This window comes from Erigeron canadensis, chromosome 1, assembly GCF_010389155.1.
Source record: "Erigeron canadensis isolate Cc75 chromosome 1, C_canadensis_v1, whole genome shotgun sequence".
NCBI classification, from domain to species: Eukaryota; Viridiplantae; Streptophyta; class Magnoliopsida; order Asterales; family Asteraceae; genus Erigeron; species Erigeron canadensis.
The window spans coordinates 33,196,925-33,216,334 of NC_057761.1; the positions used below are offsets into that span (position 1 = coordinate 33,196,925).

General features: G+C 34.0%; 4 protein-coding genes and 1 non-coding gene across 5 annotated transcripts; 4 read left to right on the top strand and 1 right to left on the bottom strand.

Annotated features, from left to right (window-relative positions):
- Positions 1–349: 349 nt before the first annotated feature.
- On the top strand, positions 350–966 carry LOC122583274 (histone H2B.3-like). The gene has a single exon (XM_043755697.1). The coding sequence runs from the start codon at positions 432–434 to the stop codon at positions 843–845; it is 414 nt and encodes a 137-aa protein (XP_043611632.1). The 5' UTR covers positions 350–431; the 3' UTR covers positions 846–966.
- Positions 967–6,349: 5,383 nt separating this feature from the next.
- Positions 6,350–7,900, top strand: LOC122585623 (phosphoserine aminotransferase 2, chloroplastic-like). The gene has a single exon (XM_043757748.1). The coding sequence runs from the start codon at positions 6,382–6,384 to the stop codon at positions 7,645–7,647; it is 1,266 nt and encodes a 421-aa protein (XP_043613683.1). The 5' UTR covers positions 6,350–6,381; the 3' UTR covers positions 7,648–7,900.
- A 391-nt stretch (positions 7,901–8,291) lies between these two features.
- On the bottom strand, positions 8,292–14,164 carry LOC122585622 (pyruvate kinase 1, cytosolic-like). Its single transcript, XM_043757747.1, has 16 exons — positions 13,958–14,164; positions 13,740–13,836; positions 13,077–13,174; positions 12,770–12,925; positions 12,278–12,355; positions 11,742–11,873; positions 11,492–11,572; positions 11,321–11,392; positions 11,150–11,239; positions 10,526–10,670; positions 10,225–10,313; positions 10,044–10,139; positions 9,878–9,945; positions 9,105–9,204; positions 8,765–8,824; positions 8,292–8,586 (listed from the first exon to the last, which is right to left on the bottom strand). Exons 1-16 carry the CDS (start codon positions 14,024–14,026, stop codon positions 8,434–8,436), a joined length of 1,584 nt encoding a protein of 527 aa, XP_043613682.1. The 5' UTR covers positions 14,027–14,164; the 3' UTR covers positions 8,292–8,433.
- TRNAM-CAU lies at positions 9,290–9,374 on the top strand. The gene is given in 2 exon segments: positions 9,290–9,327; positions 9,339–9,374. It is a non-coding gene; the product is annotated as a tRNA-Met (tRNA).
- Positions 14,165–16,577: 2,413 nt separating the features above from the next.
- On the top strand, positions 16,578–18,578 carry LOC122609202 (heavy metal-associated isoprenylated plant protein 7-like). The gene is made up of 2 exons (XM_043782262.1): positions 16,578–16,972; positions 18,305–18,578. Exons 1-2 carry the CDS (start codon positions 16,715–16,717, stop codon positions 18,449–18,451), a joined length of 405 nt encoding a protein of 134 aa, XP_043638197.1. The 5' UTR covers positions 16,578–16,714; the 3' UTR covers positions 18,452–18,578.
- Positions 18,579–19,410: the final 832 nt, after the last annotated feature.

A 19,410-nucleotide genomic window follows, 5' to 3' on the forward strand; every position in this document is an offset into this window, starting at 1 on the left:
TAAAGGGATAAAAGAAAAAAAAAGGAAAATTACATAACACAAATGTAAAACATGAAATTCCAATAAAGACACCCAATCAACACCGTGAATTCATAAACCAATCCAACGGCCCAAGTTGGCGATCCGCGTGAAAATTGTTGGAGCGAAAATAATATAACCGCGCCACCCAAAAAACTTGAAATCTCAAACAAATACAAATCAACCTAATCTACACCGTTAAATTAAACTAAACAGATCCAACGGCTTCAAACGCACAATCCGCGTGAATCCATATCCACCAATCAGAACCTACCCCTATCTCTCTATATAAACAAACCCAAACCTAATCTTTTTTTAATCAAACAAACACCCATCTTTCGTATCAATACACACACACACACACACACACACACGCTAATAACACCTTTATTTTCACACACTTCACCAAAAAAATGGCACCAAAGGCAGAGAAAAAGCCAGCAGAGAAGAAGCCAGCGGCTGAGAAAGCCCCAAAACCAAAGGCGGAGAAGAAGATCCCCGCAAAAGACGCATCATCAACCGACAAGAAGAAGAAGAGGCACAAGAAGAGTGTAGAGACATACAAGATATATATATTCAAGGTGTTGAAACAGGTGCATCCAGATATCGGAATCTCAAGCAAGGCTATGGGAATCATGAATTCGTTCATCAATGATATCTTTGAGAAACTGGCTCAGGAAGCTTCCAGATTGGGCAGGTATAACAAGAAGCATACTCTTTCTTCAAGGGAGATCCAGACTGCTGTCAGATTGGTCTTGCCTGGTGAACTTGCCAAACACGCCGTTAGTGAGGGGACCAAGGCGGTTACTAAGTTTACTAGCGGTTAATTAGGGTTTGTGTGAATTTGGGGATCTGGAAAGTTAGGTTGTGTTTGGATGTTGGTACTTTTATTGTAATTGAGTTTTAATTTCGAATCAAATGGAATGAAATTAGGTTTTGTTTCGTAAATCTTCGTGTTTGGATGTTATTAATAATTTTGTATGATTTTAATCGAATTGAAATTGCGGTTTAATTATGAATTTGACTATTATTAATTTTTTTAAAAATTAGTAGAAATTGTTATTTTTATTTTCTGGTTAACAATTATATAGAACACTTCAATTACATGGAAGAGTTTGTGCAGGTTTAGTTATTGTTGAAATATATATGTATAAAATTGCAGATTAGGATTATTCTTGTGTATATATGTGATTATGTTCTTCTGGTTATCAATTGTACTAATGGCAGAGATGTATAGAATTCATTGAGACAAAATCGGTTTCTGGCACCAACACTCACCATCAAATGTGACTGAATTCCTTACCTGCAACTCGTAATTGCAAAGAGGTATATATGTATTTTACATTTATGTACAGAATTGTAGGTGGGGATTATTTTGTTTAAAGTTGAAGCTTTTATGTTTTCCATGGATTTGTTGTGACACATGGACCTGCAATACAGTAATGGTAAAGGTGTATAGAATTGAATGAATTAATAATTGTTGTAACACTGCAAGCAGATTTTCAACTACCATGCCTGGATGATCAACACAGTATATATGATCTGATGTTTTATCTACATGACTAACACCGTCTGCGCACTTTTCAAATGACCATAGGAAGTGTAACGACATGAAATTTAGAACTCGTAATTGCCTACACAAAACCAGCAAAAATGTCGGTCTTAATGGCTGATGAACGACACCATGAAACCTATATATTTACTCCTGAATAGAATAAGAATCAACCTTTAGACTGCAACTGTTGCAATCTGACCAACAACTGTTTTCTGCAACAAACCATCAATGGATCTATTGTAAGTTTCTTTAATGCATTAGTGTCATTTCTAATTCACCAACAAACTGGACAGAGCAAATCATGGACTACCGAGTTTTGAAAGTTCTTTCTGGCCTTGGACGATATAACACAATGTAAGTATAACATTTGCCATTTGAGCATCATCAGGACATCCTAATTCTACCATCAGAACACATCGTTTCCGACATTACAGTAACTTCCTCTATTGACTTTCACCGTCCACAACCATTCTCACAATCTTCAGAACCTGTCATTTTATATATAAGACATCATTGCAGTATAAGATGCGAATCAGCTCAAAGAGGCGAATACATTGCATCGTAAGTCATAACATTATCTATGTTCAGCCTTTGGAATACATGTGAACTATAAGGGGATGCTTTCAATAACTGATCTACTCATATCCAACCTATTTCAAATCTGTTTTCACGCCAAAAAATCACAAAAGTACCTCCTTTTCACTGTAGAACCCTTTACTCGACATTAAAATCTTCTAGAACATTGATCCTAAAGATGTCACTCTTTACTCTTTAGCCGAATTAGACTCTTTCGACGTTTTTTTATGTCAGATTGTTGATGCAAATTTATGCATTTATGTTCTTATGGATTTTTGACATATAGAAACTGTTGCTATATATATATGTATAGAATCTGAATGAATTAGTAATGGCAAAGATGTATAGAATGAAAAGGAAAAGGCTCAACGCTTATCGACTAGAACACTGCAAGCATATTTTCAACTGCTATGTCTGGATGATTAAACAGTATATATGGTCTATTGTTTTGTTTTTGTAATTTTGCATCACCATCTACGAGACTACAACCATCTTTGCAATTTTCAAATGACCATCGGAAGTGTAATGACATGAAATTTAGCAAAAGGTCGGTCTTACTGGGTGCAGAACGACAACATGAATCCTTCATTTACTCCTCAATAGAATAACCAATCTTTACCACAACTGTTTTAATCCGACCACAACTATTATCTGCAACAAACCATCTAAAGATCAGATATATTTGATCAACAAACTGCACAGAGCAAATCGTGGACTAGCAAGTTTTGAAAGTTCTTTCTGGCCTTGGACAACTTAGCACAATGAAAGTATATCATTTGGGCATAGTCATAACATCCTAATTCTATATCAGAACATATTGTTTCCGATATAACAGTAATTCCTCTATTGACTTGTATGCATTGCAGTATTGCACCATCCACAACCGTCCTGACAATCTTATAATCATGAACCGTTGCCATTGACAACATTGCAGTAAAAGATCGGAATCAGCTCAAAGCGGCAATTACATTGTCTCATAAGTCATAATTGTATCAGTGTCCGGGCTTTGAAAATACATGTGAACTATAAGGGCATGCTTCTAATAAGTAATAACCCATCTAGTCATATCCAACCAATTTCATATCTGTTTTAATTTTGCCAAAACATCACAAAAGTACCTCCTTCACACTGCAGAACCAATTATCTAGAACATTGATTCTAAAAAATGTCACCCTTTACTCTTTAGACGATTTTGACTCATTCGAAGTTTTTTTTTTTTTTCATCTTTCAAATGTTCCTGATATACCAATCGAAATCAACTCAGGTTGTTTTTATGTTTATTTTGTTCTGTTTCTATGTGTTTTACCAAGTTCGTTTATGATACATATATTTCGGTTCAACATCCTTAATTGCGTGCAATAAAGTACAGAATAAGTAAAATTCGACTAAAACTTTTTTTTATATGCCACGACATATGCTTGGTCCTCAAGTTGATAGCACACCTTTAAGCCACCAACCCCCATTTAAAACTTTATTTGTTAATCTAATGTCGCTACCTGTTTACCCGAGAGTACGTCATTGTTAGGTGACTTTGTTGTCTTCTTTTAATAGGAAGTGATTCGCACACAACAAAAGTCACTTCTTGTACAAAAATCAAATATTAAAATGTAACACTATATATTGTGAAACTGTAGTATAATGTTTTAAACCATGATCCAAAAAAATGATGTAAATGAACTCATTATGTAACCCACCTAGCTTAAAAGCGAAAAACAATGTACTTAAAAATCCTTCAAGTTTAACTAAAAAAGATATAAGTAGTCCACTATGTTTGATTGAATTAACGAGTTAAATGTGTCATGATGGTACAAAGTTGCTTAAGATGTATTTTAATATTCATAACCTTCTCGTACATTATCTTCAACATAAGAACATTTACTTTATATAAAAACTTATTTTTTCTTTCTTCATAAAAGTAGTAACATCTTCTTTACTGAAAAATTACACGTAATGCCCTTCTACATGAGCAAAATAACCGAGTAACAATTTAGTGAGCCGTCACATTATGATCATCAACTGTTGACTAACTTGAAATTCAGCATTATTACAACACAAGATGATTAAAGTAATTTTCATCAAGCTTTTACAAAAGATTTTGCTAATAATATAGCTTTTGGGGTAAAGATTAATATGCAATATAATGCTATACATACATATAAAATAACTGTTCGCTATTCATTATTTTCAACTGCTATATATAAATAATTTATTACGTATAGTGTTAACCAAAGCTTTGTCAGTGAAGTTCTTTAAATTGTAAATATATAAAAATTGTTATTCAAGATGTATTGGACGGATTGGTATAAATTTTCATTTTAGATGTTAGTTGTATGTTTCGGATGGCAGTTTGCTAGTCAGTTCGTTTAATGAAGTTTAACCTTTCGAAAGAGAAAAGCTTATTAATAAATCGGAGGGTGTCTTAGGAATATAATTTGTTGTCACCAACCCTACAAAAGATGACACACGTATACCGCTGCTTTTACTTATTCTAGGGCCACCACCAACCATTTTGTTTTAGCACTGAACTCCTCTTGCTTCGAAATAGCAATTAATTAAATGTCAAATTAATGTATTTTGAGATTCTAAAAGTATTAACTGAAAAAATATGTAATAAAATAATAGGACATCCACATTTTACTCATAAACTAGATGTTTACTCTATAAATCTTTATTTATTGGAAAGAGCCTAGCGAAGATTCAATTTAAACAACTGATTATCTACAATCAAATTATGTTCCTCATCATTTGACGATAAAAGTTTTATTTATATGCAAAAGTCACGTGTAACAAAAAAAAGTTATGTGGTTGGATTGTTGGAAAGTACCATACATGGTACATAATAAAAACCACTTCTCGTAATATATGACTTATCATAAGTTTTTATTTTTGATATGTGTGTATCAATTATCACAACGAAGGATTTAGACTATATTGTTTTTAACTTGGTCATGCTAAAAGCCTTCTTACTTAATAGTATAAAAACTCTCTAATAGTTTGACCAAAGACATGACAACAAATTAAGAAAACCTTGTCCTCAAAGACTTGATCTCAAGCCTCCTAAAATTCAAGTCTTTATAAAGTGATTTCCTTACCATTAAGTTATCATACTAATAATGATAATATTATATTAAATGACATTATAATTTATTAAAAATAAAAACAAAATTTGACTGGTAAAAACCTAGCTAATACATCATAAGAATGCATGATCAGATACAAAACATAGATTATTGAAATACAATAGTTACAAAGATAAAATTAAAACTAATAAACACATTTACAAGATTAAATTACAAAACAATCTTAAGATTACACCTTGAATTAGTTATATACCCATCTTATGTAATCCCAACAGTGTTTGTCTACGATCTTATGACCAAAAGTCCAAAATAGTGAGCTTAATAATCTTGTACAACCTATATATAAACAATGCTTCAACTAAAAATGTAATTGTAATACAAAATATAAACTTATTTTATAATTTTATCAAAATAACGCATAAATTTAATTATTATTAGAAACAAATATAGACCATGTATTATCCTTACAATCCCTTTAGATCGTAATAACACATAAATATAAATAACACATAAATATTGGAAACACATTATTAATAAAGCCATTTTATAATCTTATCAAAATAACACATAAATATAAATTACCATCTTTTGGATCGCCGCTCATCAAATTCATACTATTCATATGCGTCCCGTGACAATCTATTTAGATCGTATAAGAGCAACGTCCGTATCGTATCCACCGAAAAATATACTGATTACCACCAAAAATGTCATTGGAGATAACGAAGAAAAATGATCGGAGAGAAAGATCGAAGACACCTTTCATATGTAAGTTTCCTTTTAATCTTTAGTATTGATGATTGTTGATCCATGGATTCAAATTCATCCATTTGTTTCCACCAAAATTTATGTGTGCACATGAATAATACCTATTATCATTAATCTCAATTTTAATTAAGAAAAATGATTAATCCTCTTAAAAATTATTTTAAAAAATTCAAAACATGACAAGTGTTATCCACTAATTTTTTTTCCTAATCTCACCTTAGGCTATTTTAAAAGGATTTACCATTTTCCTTAAATTAAACAATTAGAAAAACATTTTTTCCTCAGAGCTATTCCAACTCCACTCGACCTATATATAGGCATACATACACAACCTAAAAAACTTGCATCAAACGATTTTCCATACATCACACACCCACCACCACCATGGCATCATCAATGTCAACCACCACTCCTCACACCCTCCTTCTCAAAAACCCCACCACCCTCAAACCCTCACCAACCACCTTCCCAATCTCACGCGCCGCCACCACCACCCCTACAAAATTCAACTCAATCACATGCTCATTCTCCGCCGCCACAACAGCCGCCCCACCTACCTCCGACCGTGTCTTCAACTTCGCCGCCGGACCCGCCACCCTCCCGGAAAACGTCCTCCGGAAAGCCGAATCAGAGCTCTACAACTGGCGCGGAGCCGGCATGAGTGTCATGGAAATGAGCCACAGAGGTAAAGAATTCATGTCCATTATTCAAAAAGCTGAATCAGATCTCAGAAAATTATTAAACATTTCCGATGACTATTCCGTTTTATTCCTTCAAGGCGGCGCCACCACCCAGTTCGCCGGAATCCCATTAAATATCTGCAAACCCCAAGATCCAGTTGATTTTATTGTTACTGGATCATGGGGTGATAAAGCTTATAAAGAAGCAGTAAAATATTGTAAGCCAAATGTTATCTGGTCTGGTAAATCAGGTAAATATACCAATATTCCTAATTTTACGGAATTAGAACAAAATGTAGAATCTAAGTATTTACATATATGTGCTAATGAAACTATTCATGGTGTTGAATTTAAGGATTACCCTGTTCCAAAAAATAAGGATAGGTTGTTAGTAGCTGATATGTCTAGTAATTTTTGTTCAAAACCTGTAGATGTGTCGAAATTCGGTGTGATTTATGCCGGGGCACAAAAAAATGTAGGTCCATCTGGGGTTACTATAGTGATTATTAGGAAAGATTTAATAGGTAATGCACAAGAGATCACGCCGGTGATGTTGGATTATAAGATTCACGCTGAGAATAATAGTTTATATAACACGCCGCCGTGTTATGGGATATATATGTGTGGATTAGTGTTTGAGGATTTATTAGCACAAGGTGGGTTAGTTGAGGTTGAGAAAAAGAATGTTAAAAAGGCTAAGATATTGTATGATGCTATTGATGAGAGTGGAGGGTTTTATAGGTGTCCTGTTGAGAAATCGGTGAGGTCGTTGATGAATGTACCGTTTACTCTTGAGAAGTCGGAATTGGAAGGTGAATTTGTGAAAGAGGCTGCTAAAGAGAAGATGGTTCAGTTGAAAGGGCATAGGTCGGTTGGTGGAATGCGTGCTTCGATTTATAATGCTATGCCTTTGGCTGGTGTTGAGAAGTTGGTTCAGTTTATGAAGGAGTTTCAAGCCAAACATGGTTAGGGGTTTTAAGGTTTGGTTTGTTAGTCTTTTGGTGTCAGTTGCCTTGTTTTTGATCTTTATGTTGTGTTTTGTTATGTTTTTGTTATGATCTGCTTGGATGTTTAGGGATACATGAATTTGTAATGCTTAGGTAGTTTTGTTGAATCATCCTGTTTAGCGAAAGGGCTTCATAATCTCTTTGTATCATTATCGATTCAAGACCTTGGGAAGTTTTGATCTTTACCATCAATAATCAATTTGGATTTAGAAGCTATGTGTCTCATCTTTTTTGTGTGCTACAATGATCTATTTATCTATACAGTACAGCGGAAGAGCTTGGCTTATCATGTCATTTGCCGACGTTGTTGCGTCATGTTACTTGTTGAGGGTAGATTTCTTCCCTATATTGGTTAGTATTGGAAAGATTTTCTACATGAAAAACGACATTGATAACTATAAGAATCTATATTTCTATACCATGTTGGCATATTTCATTCTTTTTTAAACTTGCAAAAAACAATGGAAGTAGTCAAAAATTTGGTATTGGCTTGTACCATGTTTGATATACTAGGTAGTGCTAAAGTGTCAATCACGTTACCCTAGTCAAACTTTTGTTCTTCAATCATCATTTTTGTATTTTATATCCACACAGACACAAGCAATCATGCATATAAAATTATGATGAAGGTGTTGGTATAACTAAAGAAAGGGTATTTAATTGTATTTCATTATTACACAAATAAGATTAACTACTTGTAGGCTTGTAGCATCATGAGTTACTAGTAAAGAAAGTTAGCATTATAACATCTACTCTTCAAGTTCGATTATCTTTACAACGGCATCCTCCCCAACCTTTTGGCAAACGACGACACGGTCGTGTGACTTGACAAGCCCAATTGTTTTTCCATGATCCAGTGCAATCTTTAAGATTGACTCGTTTGTTGCACTTGTTGACTCAGACTGCTCCTCCAGATAACAACACGCCAAAATATGAAATCACGTCAGAGTTAACTACTTAAAAAATTATAGAACACACAACAATATGATTATGCACATGGTACTACAAACCAAACAGATGTAATAGATATGCTAAGAAAGAAATTAGAATGGCTTTTTGGAAAAGTGGGAAGAATCTTACAGGATGTCGAGGATCCGCAAGCATTGGAAAGAGCCCCCTAACGATAAGAGATTGTCTTGCCTACATAATAAGAGACCGTCCACAGGCATGAATACGGGTAAGAAAGAGAGAACTCGATACAAAAAATTATAAGCTAGAAAAATCGGATGCTAGTATACATATATAAACACCTTAGCAAGTTTGAGCTAGCAATTTTGTGGAAAGAAAATGGAGATAGAAAAACGTTGATAATTTTAAAGTGGTTTGGAACACTTTTCCCCCAAAAGTTTAATAGTTTATAAAGTTGTTACTTCCAAGTTCCAATTGGTAAACAAATCAAGTAGTTGAAAAGAATGAATACCTGAAATGCACCCGTAAATGTCCAACGTAGTTGGTTTGTTTTGAGTCGAGGAATCACAACAGAGATTACAGGCATCGTTGGCCTGTATTTCGCAATCAATCTGAAAAACACATGAAAAGTTGTGATCTCCTAAACTCATATTTCATCTCTCTATAATATTAGAAAGCGGACATAGAAGACACAAAGGGGTGGTGGCGCAGTTGGCTAGCGCGTAGGTCTCATAGCAAAAGAGTGATCCTGAGGTCGAGAGTTCGAGCCTCTCTCACCCCATCATTTTTTGTTCTATTTTGCACTTTCATTTATTACCAGACCACCCCTGTTTTTTTTATAGACACTTCATTAACAAAAGTTTAAGAAGGTCATAAAAGACAAGATGGACAGGTTGCTACCAGTAAAACCAGATGATTTTTAGTAAAGTAATTAGTCCGTCAAAAATTGATTACCAAAAAAGAATTCGTAACAGAAGTTACTAGATTGTCATCTATTATATTAAGGTTGAGTCGGTTTTGTTAGCGTCGGCAGCCTGACATGTCACCCCGGGAAAGAATGTATATCCATGTTTTTAAATAGAACAATGTACTAATTGAAATGTTGAATGACCTTTAATATAACACAATGATTGTGCATCGAGTTAACCCCATTTTTTAAGGGAATTCCGTGATTCATATGGACGATTTTTGAAGAAGTTATGCTGTTTGAAAAATATAAACGACACAACTTATACAAGTTTTGACATTTTGTTATGCAAGCTTTTGAATTTAACACATACTGACCTTGCAGCTCTTCCGGAAGATGTGAAACAAATGATAACCGATGCCTTGACCTTGATGGCAGCACGCACCTGGACAAAGAAAATAAGGCATCAACAATAACATCAATAACCACCTTGAGCAGGACAGAAGGCCCAAAATTTAGCCAAAAAAGTTAGAAGGTCAATACCGCAGAGGAAGCAATAGATTCCATGTGTGACATACTTTCTTCAGCGTATTTGACAGTTTTTTTGAAGTACAAATCTTGATTGAACACCTTCTCTGACTGCAAAGAAGATTTACATAGAAGTACTTGATAGTATCGTCACACAAAGATAACTTTCTATTTAACGAGTAACAGAAAAAGCTACCTCTGCACAAATTTTACCAACAACGGAGATAGTGTCAACTGGGTATAACCCTCGCAAGGTCTCAGCACCTAGAATGATTGCATCGCTACCTGCATCAGATCAAGTGTTATCAAGCTAATGAGATAACAAAGTAGTAGATTACTCGTGATAGTTTTGCATAATGATAAGGATTAATGAGATAATAGTTTGGTATCAACTATCAAACAAGAAAAAAAAATAAAATCTAAATTGTGCTAAAAAAAGCAATGAAGAGAAGAAAGCATCACAATGCAATCTGCACCCAGAGAGGCATTAAACTTACCGTCCAAAACGGCATTGGCAACATCAGTTGCCTCAGCACGAGTGGGCCTTAAGTTGTCAGTCATGCTGTCCACAACACGGGTAATTACAGCAGGTTTTCCGGCCATGTTACACTTGTAAACAGCCGCCTTTTGAAATAAGAACACCTAAAATGACGAACATAGGTGCAAGATTTAGGTTCATGTTCAATGATAGTACTAAAATAAAATGAAGGTAAGTGACATTATAGTACACAGTGTCTTTATTGAAATCTGACTGCTATTTTTCCCTCTTCTGCATTTTCTTGCTTGTATATCTAATAAAGGTGAGAAAATGGGTGGGTTGGGTAACTTTAGTGAATTTTCCGAATTTGTAATGATTATGTAATGCATTCAAAAGGATTACAAAACATGTTCTTTTCTCCAATAAAGTCTATGCATTTGATCAAAATGATTTAGAAGGTTGTATGCATTAAACAAAAAAAAGAGTAGAAGCTCAACCTTATTTGACCCGCTCACCCCTTTCAGTTTTTGGACTTACTATCATTCTTTGTTTGACCCGTTTGAGATACAATACAACTCAAGTTAACTAGTTCAAAAGTAAGTGGGTCGAAACTGGAACCTCTAGTTTTTGATTAATGACAAACCTTCTCAGGAGGCAAATCTATTCCAAGATTTCCTCGAGAAAGGATTATACCATCTGCTTCTTGTAAGATCTCATCAAAATGGGTCAAGCCCTGTAAGAAAAGGCAATTTACATGTATCTGAACCGTAAAAAAGAGACAGTTACTTATATCTTGAAAAAACTATATTCTGACCTCAAGATTTTCAATCTTCGCAAAAATCTGAGTTTGATTGAGATCACCCAGTTTTGAGAGATATTTACGAGCCTGCGTAATAGTATGGCAATATGCCAACAATTATGGACAAAATAAAGAGTTCAGATGTAATAAAAGAGTAAAGGTATGATCATTAGGCAGGGTCCTTACATGTCTAATGTCTTCGGCATGACGGGTATATGACAATGACAGGAAGTCTATATTGTTGTGCGCTCCCCATGTGCTAATAACCTTACATTTGACATTAATATTAGATAAGTACTTGAATATTTGTAAGCAGTCCTGAAGAAGCTATATGCCAGCCGACGGTTGAAGATTACCAATTAAACAGACATCATGTATATAATGAACAATAAATAACTGCTAGAAATAGCTTCCAAAATTCTACATTTTGTTTTACCTCCTTATCTTTATCAGTGAGAGTTGGCAGCTCAATGCGGATTTGGGATACATGTAAGGTGAATAGTGATCCTGATAGAGTGGCAGAATTCTTTATCAGACACACGACATCCTCTCCTTGGATTTCATTTACCTGTGAACAAACGAAAGCGGAAACTGATATTACAGAACATCCAAGGCTAAAGTTCTATCACTAAAGTGAGCCTTCAATCCTCCAAGAAACTAACACAAACTTAATGAACAATATCCACTTACTACCACGGTCTTATGGTAGGCCTTGTTTTTTTTTTTTACTTAATGAACTTAATTATTAAGAACTTATTCATTCAATCAAATTTTATGTTTCTTTTTTGACTTAATAAACAAAAATAACCGTCAATTACCTTTATTTTACTTAATACATACAGACATTCCTTATGCATTCAACCACTTAATACAATCAGCACTTAATGACAAAAAAGAAACGGGCCCTAAGAAAGCATCAAGTTTTCTGCACATGTAAGTTATATTGTTAAATATTCTGCAGATACTCCTTACCTCCAACCACACAGAAGTTGTTTCATTTCCTGTGAATAAATACTGGCCGATGAAAATAGTGTCACCAGTCTTAACTGCCTGCAAATAAAACATTTCGAGTTTAACTTGAGATCAAAGTGAAAGGGATATCTTTTTAAGTCTATAACCCACGACAAGTTTATGTCAATCAATCAAACATAACATCATGTGTATTGTTTACAAGCAAGATTGGTAGCTAAAGGCTACACTCAGAAGTAGGGTATTGATTACAATAAAGATTTTTCTCTATTAGTAAAACATTGTTCCATTATAGTTTTGTTGGCTTTGGTAGCTCAAGTTGATCTTGAACTATACCAGATGGATATAACCACTACTACATGAAGACTTGGATGAAAAAATCTATATGATTCAGCCAAAAGGGTTCAAAGTTGCTGAAAAGGAGAATCAAAGGTGTAAAATTAATACAAATCTTTGTGCAGTTTGAAACAGTCCAACAATCTTAACATATTTTACCTTTGAAAGGCCACTAAAATTTATGGGTAATAGATTTGAAGTGGCTTCTTTATCCTGATTAGGTGTAAGGATGACCAATGTTTCCTCCGCAAGAGAAATAGGATGTTCAGTTTTGTTGACAACTTGCAACTCCGGGCCAACGGTATCCAACATGACCTAGTAAAAAAACATACATTAAAAATCGATCCATCTTGTCTTCATTTTGTAAGTTGAAAAGCCTGGTATATAAAGAATTCTCCATTTGATAAGTAAAATTGAAATTTTCGATAGTAGTTATTTATCCTACAAACGCAGGGAACCAACTTACAGCACATAGCTTTTTCGTCTTCTTGATAGCGATCTTAAGATTTTCCAGCGTTTCTTGATGAAATTCAGAGTCACCCCATGAAAAATCAAACCGGGCCACTACACATACAACTTAAAAAGTTACTTAATAATAAGGTTCAGCAATCAACAGGGCTCAAAAGTAGCTTATATATGTATATCGTACTTGCAGAGTACATCAAACAAGACATCATTGAGTCAATTACAAAAAAAAAAAAGTCAAACTAATGATTTGATCGATTTTCAGTTCAAATAACACTTCATTGCCTAAATATGCCAAACACAACCCTGAAACACAAACTAGAAAAAATGATAAGTATTTCAAAAGTTCAAATTAGGCCATTAATGCACTTGATAGCCCCCTATAATTCCAAGTAATATAGAATAGAAAACTTTGATAACTTTCAACAAGGAGTCAACGGGCCTGTTTGTAACCGAATGGATAAATAATATCTTTATGGATTAAATCAATACAGTTATTTTTTTTTATTAAGTAAAAAAAAACAAAGATTTTTGATAATCTAATGGATTAAGTATTTTTGATTAAGTCATGACTTTTTGTTAAGACATAAAACAAACACTAACATAATGCATCTATAATTCGATCAAATTTGAATTTAAAAATCAAAAGGGTAAAGATCATCACCGGACATCCCAGCTTCAAGGCAGCTCGAAATGGTGTCAATTGACCGCGATTTCGGGCCTAGAGTCCCTACAATCTTTGTCATAGCAGGAAAGAAGCTCTACACAACACAGCATTAATAATCTATCAAATAATTAAATAAGCTCACAAATATATACACATAACACGATTAAAATCACTATCAATAATAAAATCAGTTGACAATATATATAAAGATATACAGGTTTAGAAGGTTCAAGAATTGATGCCATTCTGATTGGTTCTTCAAGCAGCAACTGATGGGATTGCATTTTATATATTTTAACAATTAAACTTTTACTAGCTAGCTAATTATGATGGATATAATTTTAAGATTTAATTGAGTAGCCTATTGTTGATAGATAATAATGGAGAATTCAGTGTGTGTGGGTGTTTTTAATGTAGGAAAACCGTTGCCGATTAATATTAGATCACGATAAAAAGGAGGGAAAGGATAAAAAAGAAAAGGTGATGAGAGATGTTGATAGGCTGAATGTATAGTTATAGTTTTGTATGGTTTTAGTGTTTTTTATGTCTGGCAAAATGGGTAATTTAAAGTTAAATGACAAATAGTACCACGTGGATATGACACTACTCTACTCTTATCCGTGAAACAAAAGGAGAAAATGAATAAATAGATCAGATTTTTTCTTTCTGGGAAATGAATATTTCGTCCGTCTAATATTTGTCTATACTAAAAATTCTTTAAATTATATGATGATGACATATGTTGAAAAGAAAACTTGAACTAATTGAGAGAAGTAAACGCATATCAACATCTAAATATGTTAAAGGATGGACATAAGCTCTAAAAGAAAATTTAGCATTATTCTTCTACGTTATGGTATATATTATATATATTTTTAAAGTATACCTTTAACTTTTCAAAAATCTAACAAGTGACAAACTTTTAGCAATAAGTTAAATGCGCATTATAAGAATGCAATTAAACATGTATATAAGAAAATATTTCTATTTTAAGTTATTAGAGAAGCATAGGTCTTTGATTTTTATTTACACAATAAAAGTTTACTTGTGATAGTTTTGAACATTTTTAGTTGTAAGATAAGTACAATTTGTACTAGAATTATATTGGATTCTCATTATTCTTACCCCGTAAAGGTTGTTATGTTGGTAAAATTCTTTCTCTTAATACCCACGTGATTTTGGGCATCCCAAGGATTGAACCCTATTTTTTCAACTTCACATGTGGGCCCAAACTACATTGGTAACGATACCACTCCATGTTTATCTATGGAAATTCAAACATATAACCTTTTATAATTGTAACTGAGTTTTATATTTTGTATATTTATTTGTGAGTAAACTGTAAAATACTGATATATTTAGGGCTGTCATATCGCGATCCAAACCGAAAAAACCGAGAAACCGAACCGGATTTGGACCGAAACCGAATAGAATTGAGGTCATCGGTCCGGTCCACGGTTCTTTATTTTCAAGCTATTCGGTTCTTAGTCCGGTCCATGTTTAACCCGGGAAAACATTCGGTTTGAACCAAACCGAGATGATTTCTCATTCCTTAATCATTTTGTTGCAGTTAAGTTTGCATGCTCAAGTAATGTATCTGACATTAATCGGTGTATGCAGCATGGTACGGTCTATATAAATTTGATACGGAGTAAGTTATATAATCCATTTCATTTCATTTAGCCTGCGCGCGTTTATTTAAATGCTAGCACAATCATTATTACATTATTAGTAACTAGTAAATATACTACTGCAAATATGCAATTTGTGTTTCGGTGGTATCTTTTTGCTACAATATACTCAGTTTAAGTTTATATATTTGTTTTTATTACATTTTTTTTTTTGGTTTCCTAAGTTTCTTAATGAGTTCTTATAGGTAGTAATGTAGTATATACATGTGCATTACATATTATTTGCACCAGCAGCAAGTGTTGACAATACTATTTCCATAAATCGACGTTAAAATCAAAGCCTAACACATCACGCATGGACACGGTTATGAATGATGGATGTCTATGTGGTTTACTATCCTATTTTCTCATTCAAATATCGATTTTCATGTTGAATTGACATGTTCTCGGTCCAAACCTTCAAACCGAAAAACCGACTATAAACCGAGCATGAACTGAACCGAAGATATCGGTCCGGTCCTCGGTTCCAAATTTTTCCAAAAACGATTCTCGGTTCGGTCCATGTACATGTCCGGTTCGGTCCGGTTCTTGGACCATGAACACCCCTAGATATATTAACACATATTTCGTGAACTTTTTACAGTTAGAAAATTCTCTATATCAAATCAACATTTTGAGTCTCATACTCTCTCGCGTTTGGTTAACAGAATTTGATGAAATCTAATGGAATTGAAATTAAATTCCATTCCTTAATGTGTTTGGTTGGTTAAAGATAGAGGAATCACATTCTGTTGGAATGTAAACATTCCCTCATTTGATGGAATCTCCATTCCTTGGAGATGGGGGAAGGAATTTCATTCTATCCCTCACTTAAATCTTTAAAAAATCAAAAACATTTCGTCAAATTCCATTTCTTCAGAATCTAATTCCTTTGACATATTTCATTCCTTTCAAAAATATTCTGTGAACCAAACGTGCAGTTTTATACAATAAAAAAAAAGGGCGAAAATCCATTACATGCACTTTAAGCTTTAGCCCTGTTTCCTAATTGGGCCTCTAAGCTAGCAAACATAACAAAAAACGGGCCAAACCCAACAACAAAAACAAGCCTATACGGCTATACTACGTCTACAACTCTACACTACACTGTCGTGTATTACACGCGTCACAAATCACAAGTGCCACACAAACTAACGCCCTTTTCCTTTCCTTGCTAACTTCACCAAATTGACACACAAATACACACACTTCCTATAGTAAGCTCCGTTACGTAACTTCAAACCACACCACACCGTTTTCTCTCTCTCTCACACACACAGTAGACGTTTTCTTCAAAAATCAATGGCGGAAAACGAAGCTCCGAATCCGCTTTCTTCAATCATCTCCAAGTTCACTCAACTTTTTAACTTCCGTTTTCCACCGCCGCCGCCGCCGTCGTCGAAGAAAGCTGAATCCGCCGGTCCTCGTAGCGACGAAGTGGCGGAGGTTCAGAAACCGGTGGCCGTCAAATTTCCTGATAATCAGACTACTAGTGTTGCTCCGGTGAAACTTGAACCTGCTGAGATTGAGCAGGATACCAATCCTGCTGTTCTTTGGCAGGTATATACACACACACACACACACACATAAACATATACATATACATATATTTTATATTTATATATAGTTTATATTTTTAGTAATTTACAGTTTTCTTATTATCAATTTGATCCTTGTATTGTATTTAGTCTATTAGGTTCTACTTTACAATTAAGTCCTTAAAAGTACCTTTAGTTAATTTTGAATAAATTCCCGAATAATTATTCGTTTATTATATTGTTTATATAAATTACTTTGTGTATATATTTTTCTAATGATGTTATGATTATATTTGTAGAAGATAGAATGAGGATAATTATCTGATTATTATTTAGGCAACAAAGTGGTTCCTAAATGAATAAAATGAAATGAAATTGTTTGATTGTAAATAAATCAAAGTGGGAATTCAATAGTAAGCATAGGGTGTGGATAATAGATAACTTTTGTGTGCTTGGAACATGTGCATTGGAGATTAGGGAGGCATATAGTGAGGATGCATTTTTTTCATGTGTGTGCCTACATGTGCTGTCTTTATTTTGGACACACTCAATATGCTCTACTTTAAATTTTACACAGTTTTTAACTTTTTATTTCTCTAGTTGGGTGTTTTAGAACTATCTTTTCATTCGTGAATGGATTTGCCACCGGTTTCTTTGTTGCTTGTATGAGCCCAGAAATTAATCGAATAAACTAAATTTGAGTTTCGACCTGTTTACACATTTGAGTTGATTAAGGGTCAAGGTGGTGCGAAGGTAAAGATGTTAAAAGAAATGTAAATGCTGTTTTTGCAGTAATAACGGTTAGTGAAATCACCTCCCTGTAAAAAATAAAAATGAAAGAGTTGATTTTGTTGGGGTATCTTACCCAGGTCAGATAAAGGAGTCAAAGGTTAGAAGTAACCTCTTAGATAGTTTTTTTTTTTTTTTTAATCAAGTTTCAGATCACTATCTTATTGATATTGTTATTGTAATCATAATTTACACTTTAAGCAAGTATAGTCTTCTTTATAAATGGACAAAACAGGTTTGTGGATCAATCAAAGTGGCCTTGTCTGTTTAGGTCCATACTAATAACGACTTGAACCTGTTATAAATTATATCCCTCTCTAACTTTTTCAATTTGCCACAATGCTACCTCTAGGATGTTGGTAGATTGGTAATAAATAAATAAAATTGTATCTTAACTTTTCAAGAAATTATCATGCACACACATGTAAGTAACATGGATTATTGGCCAGGTTCCTAGCTGATCAGAATAACAAGGCAGCTCCGAACCAGGCCAAAATATAATTTCTTGTATTTAGGCCTAGAACACGTGTAAGGTGTAACTTATGCATGTCATGCTTGAATTCAGGTGTATGCGATTGGAGGATTTTTCATTTTGAAGTGGGTGTTGGCAAGATGGAAGGAGCGAAGAGTCAACAAGAAACCATCCATTGAAGATTCACCACCGCCACCACCACCACCACAAGCAGAAGCAGCCACTGAACCTGACGAGTAGCTGTATATGATGCCGTCAATGTTCAATTAACTTCACGTTGCAATATGGCACATGAACATACTCTTTGTATCTAAGCCTGTATAGACCTTGGGGGTCCTTCAATACATAAATCCAATATTGGGTCCTATGCTTCACTGTTTCCTTTTCTTTATGTTGCCCCAAATTTAAATTATACTAAACAAAGGAAATTACATAGAGACATATAGTACCAAATGAAGTTACATTGTGGTATGCAATGACTACCTTCTTAACCAAACAAGTGAGACTACTTGAAGTGATACAACCCTATGCAATGTCTATGTGTACACCCACATTGTAATTTGACATGTAATTAAAATAAGGAATACACTTGTACATTCTCACATAGATACTTTTGATTTTCGGTAACCTACATCCTTGATGGATCCCATAAGTGAAGTATGGAGAATAGAGTATTTGGAGGTTTGAACAAATACATCATGCGTTGAAGAATTTGTGGTGAAGACTTTGTGGAGGCAGCTTCATACAATGCCTTCAAGCTTTATGTGCTCTAGTTTGGCTAGCATCTAATTGGAGAGTTCCCTAGCAGCTGAAGGAATCCTAGATTAAAGCATATTTCACAACATATGACTTTTAGTAAAAACATTAGAATTAAAGCTGAAAATGCTTTATTGCATCATTATTTATCTTCTTGTTGCAGTATCCTTTTATCAGAAGATTTTGGGTCATGACATAGCAGTGAAGAATTTTAGTTAAATCATATTAGAGTATGCGATATCCTTTCAATACGTGTGTTTACACTATTCCTATTGTGAAAACCGAAAAGCTAACATTGGTATCTATCTTTGGAGGATACTCATTTGTTAGTAAGTCCGCCCCTGTGTCTAGCACACGATCCCACCCCACCATGAACCAAAAAATTTTCATATCTAATGTGCTTAAAAATTAAAATATTTTTTCATATCATAAATTTTTTATAT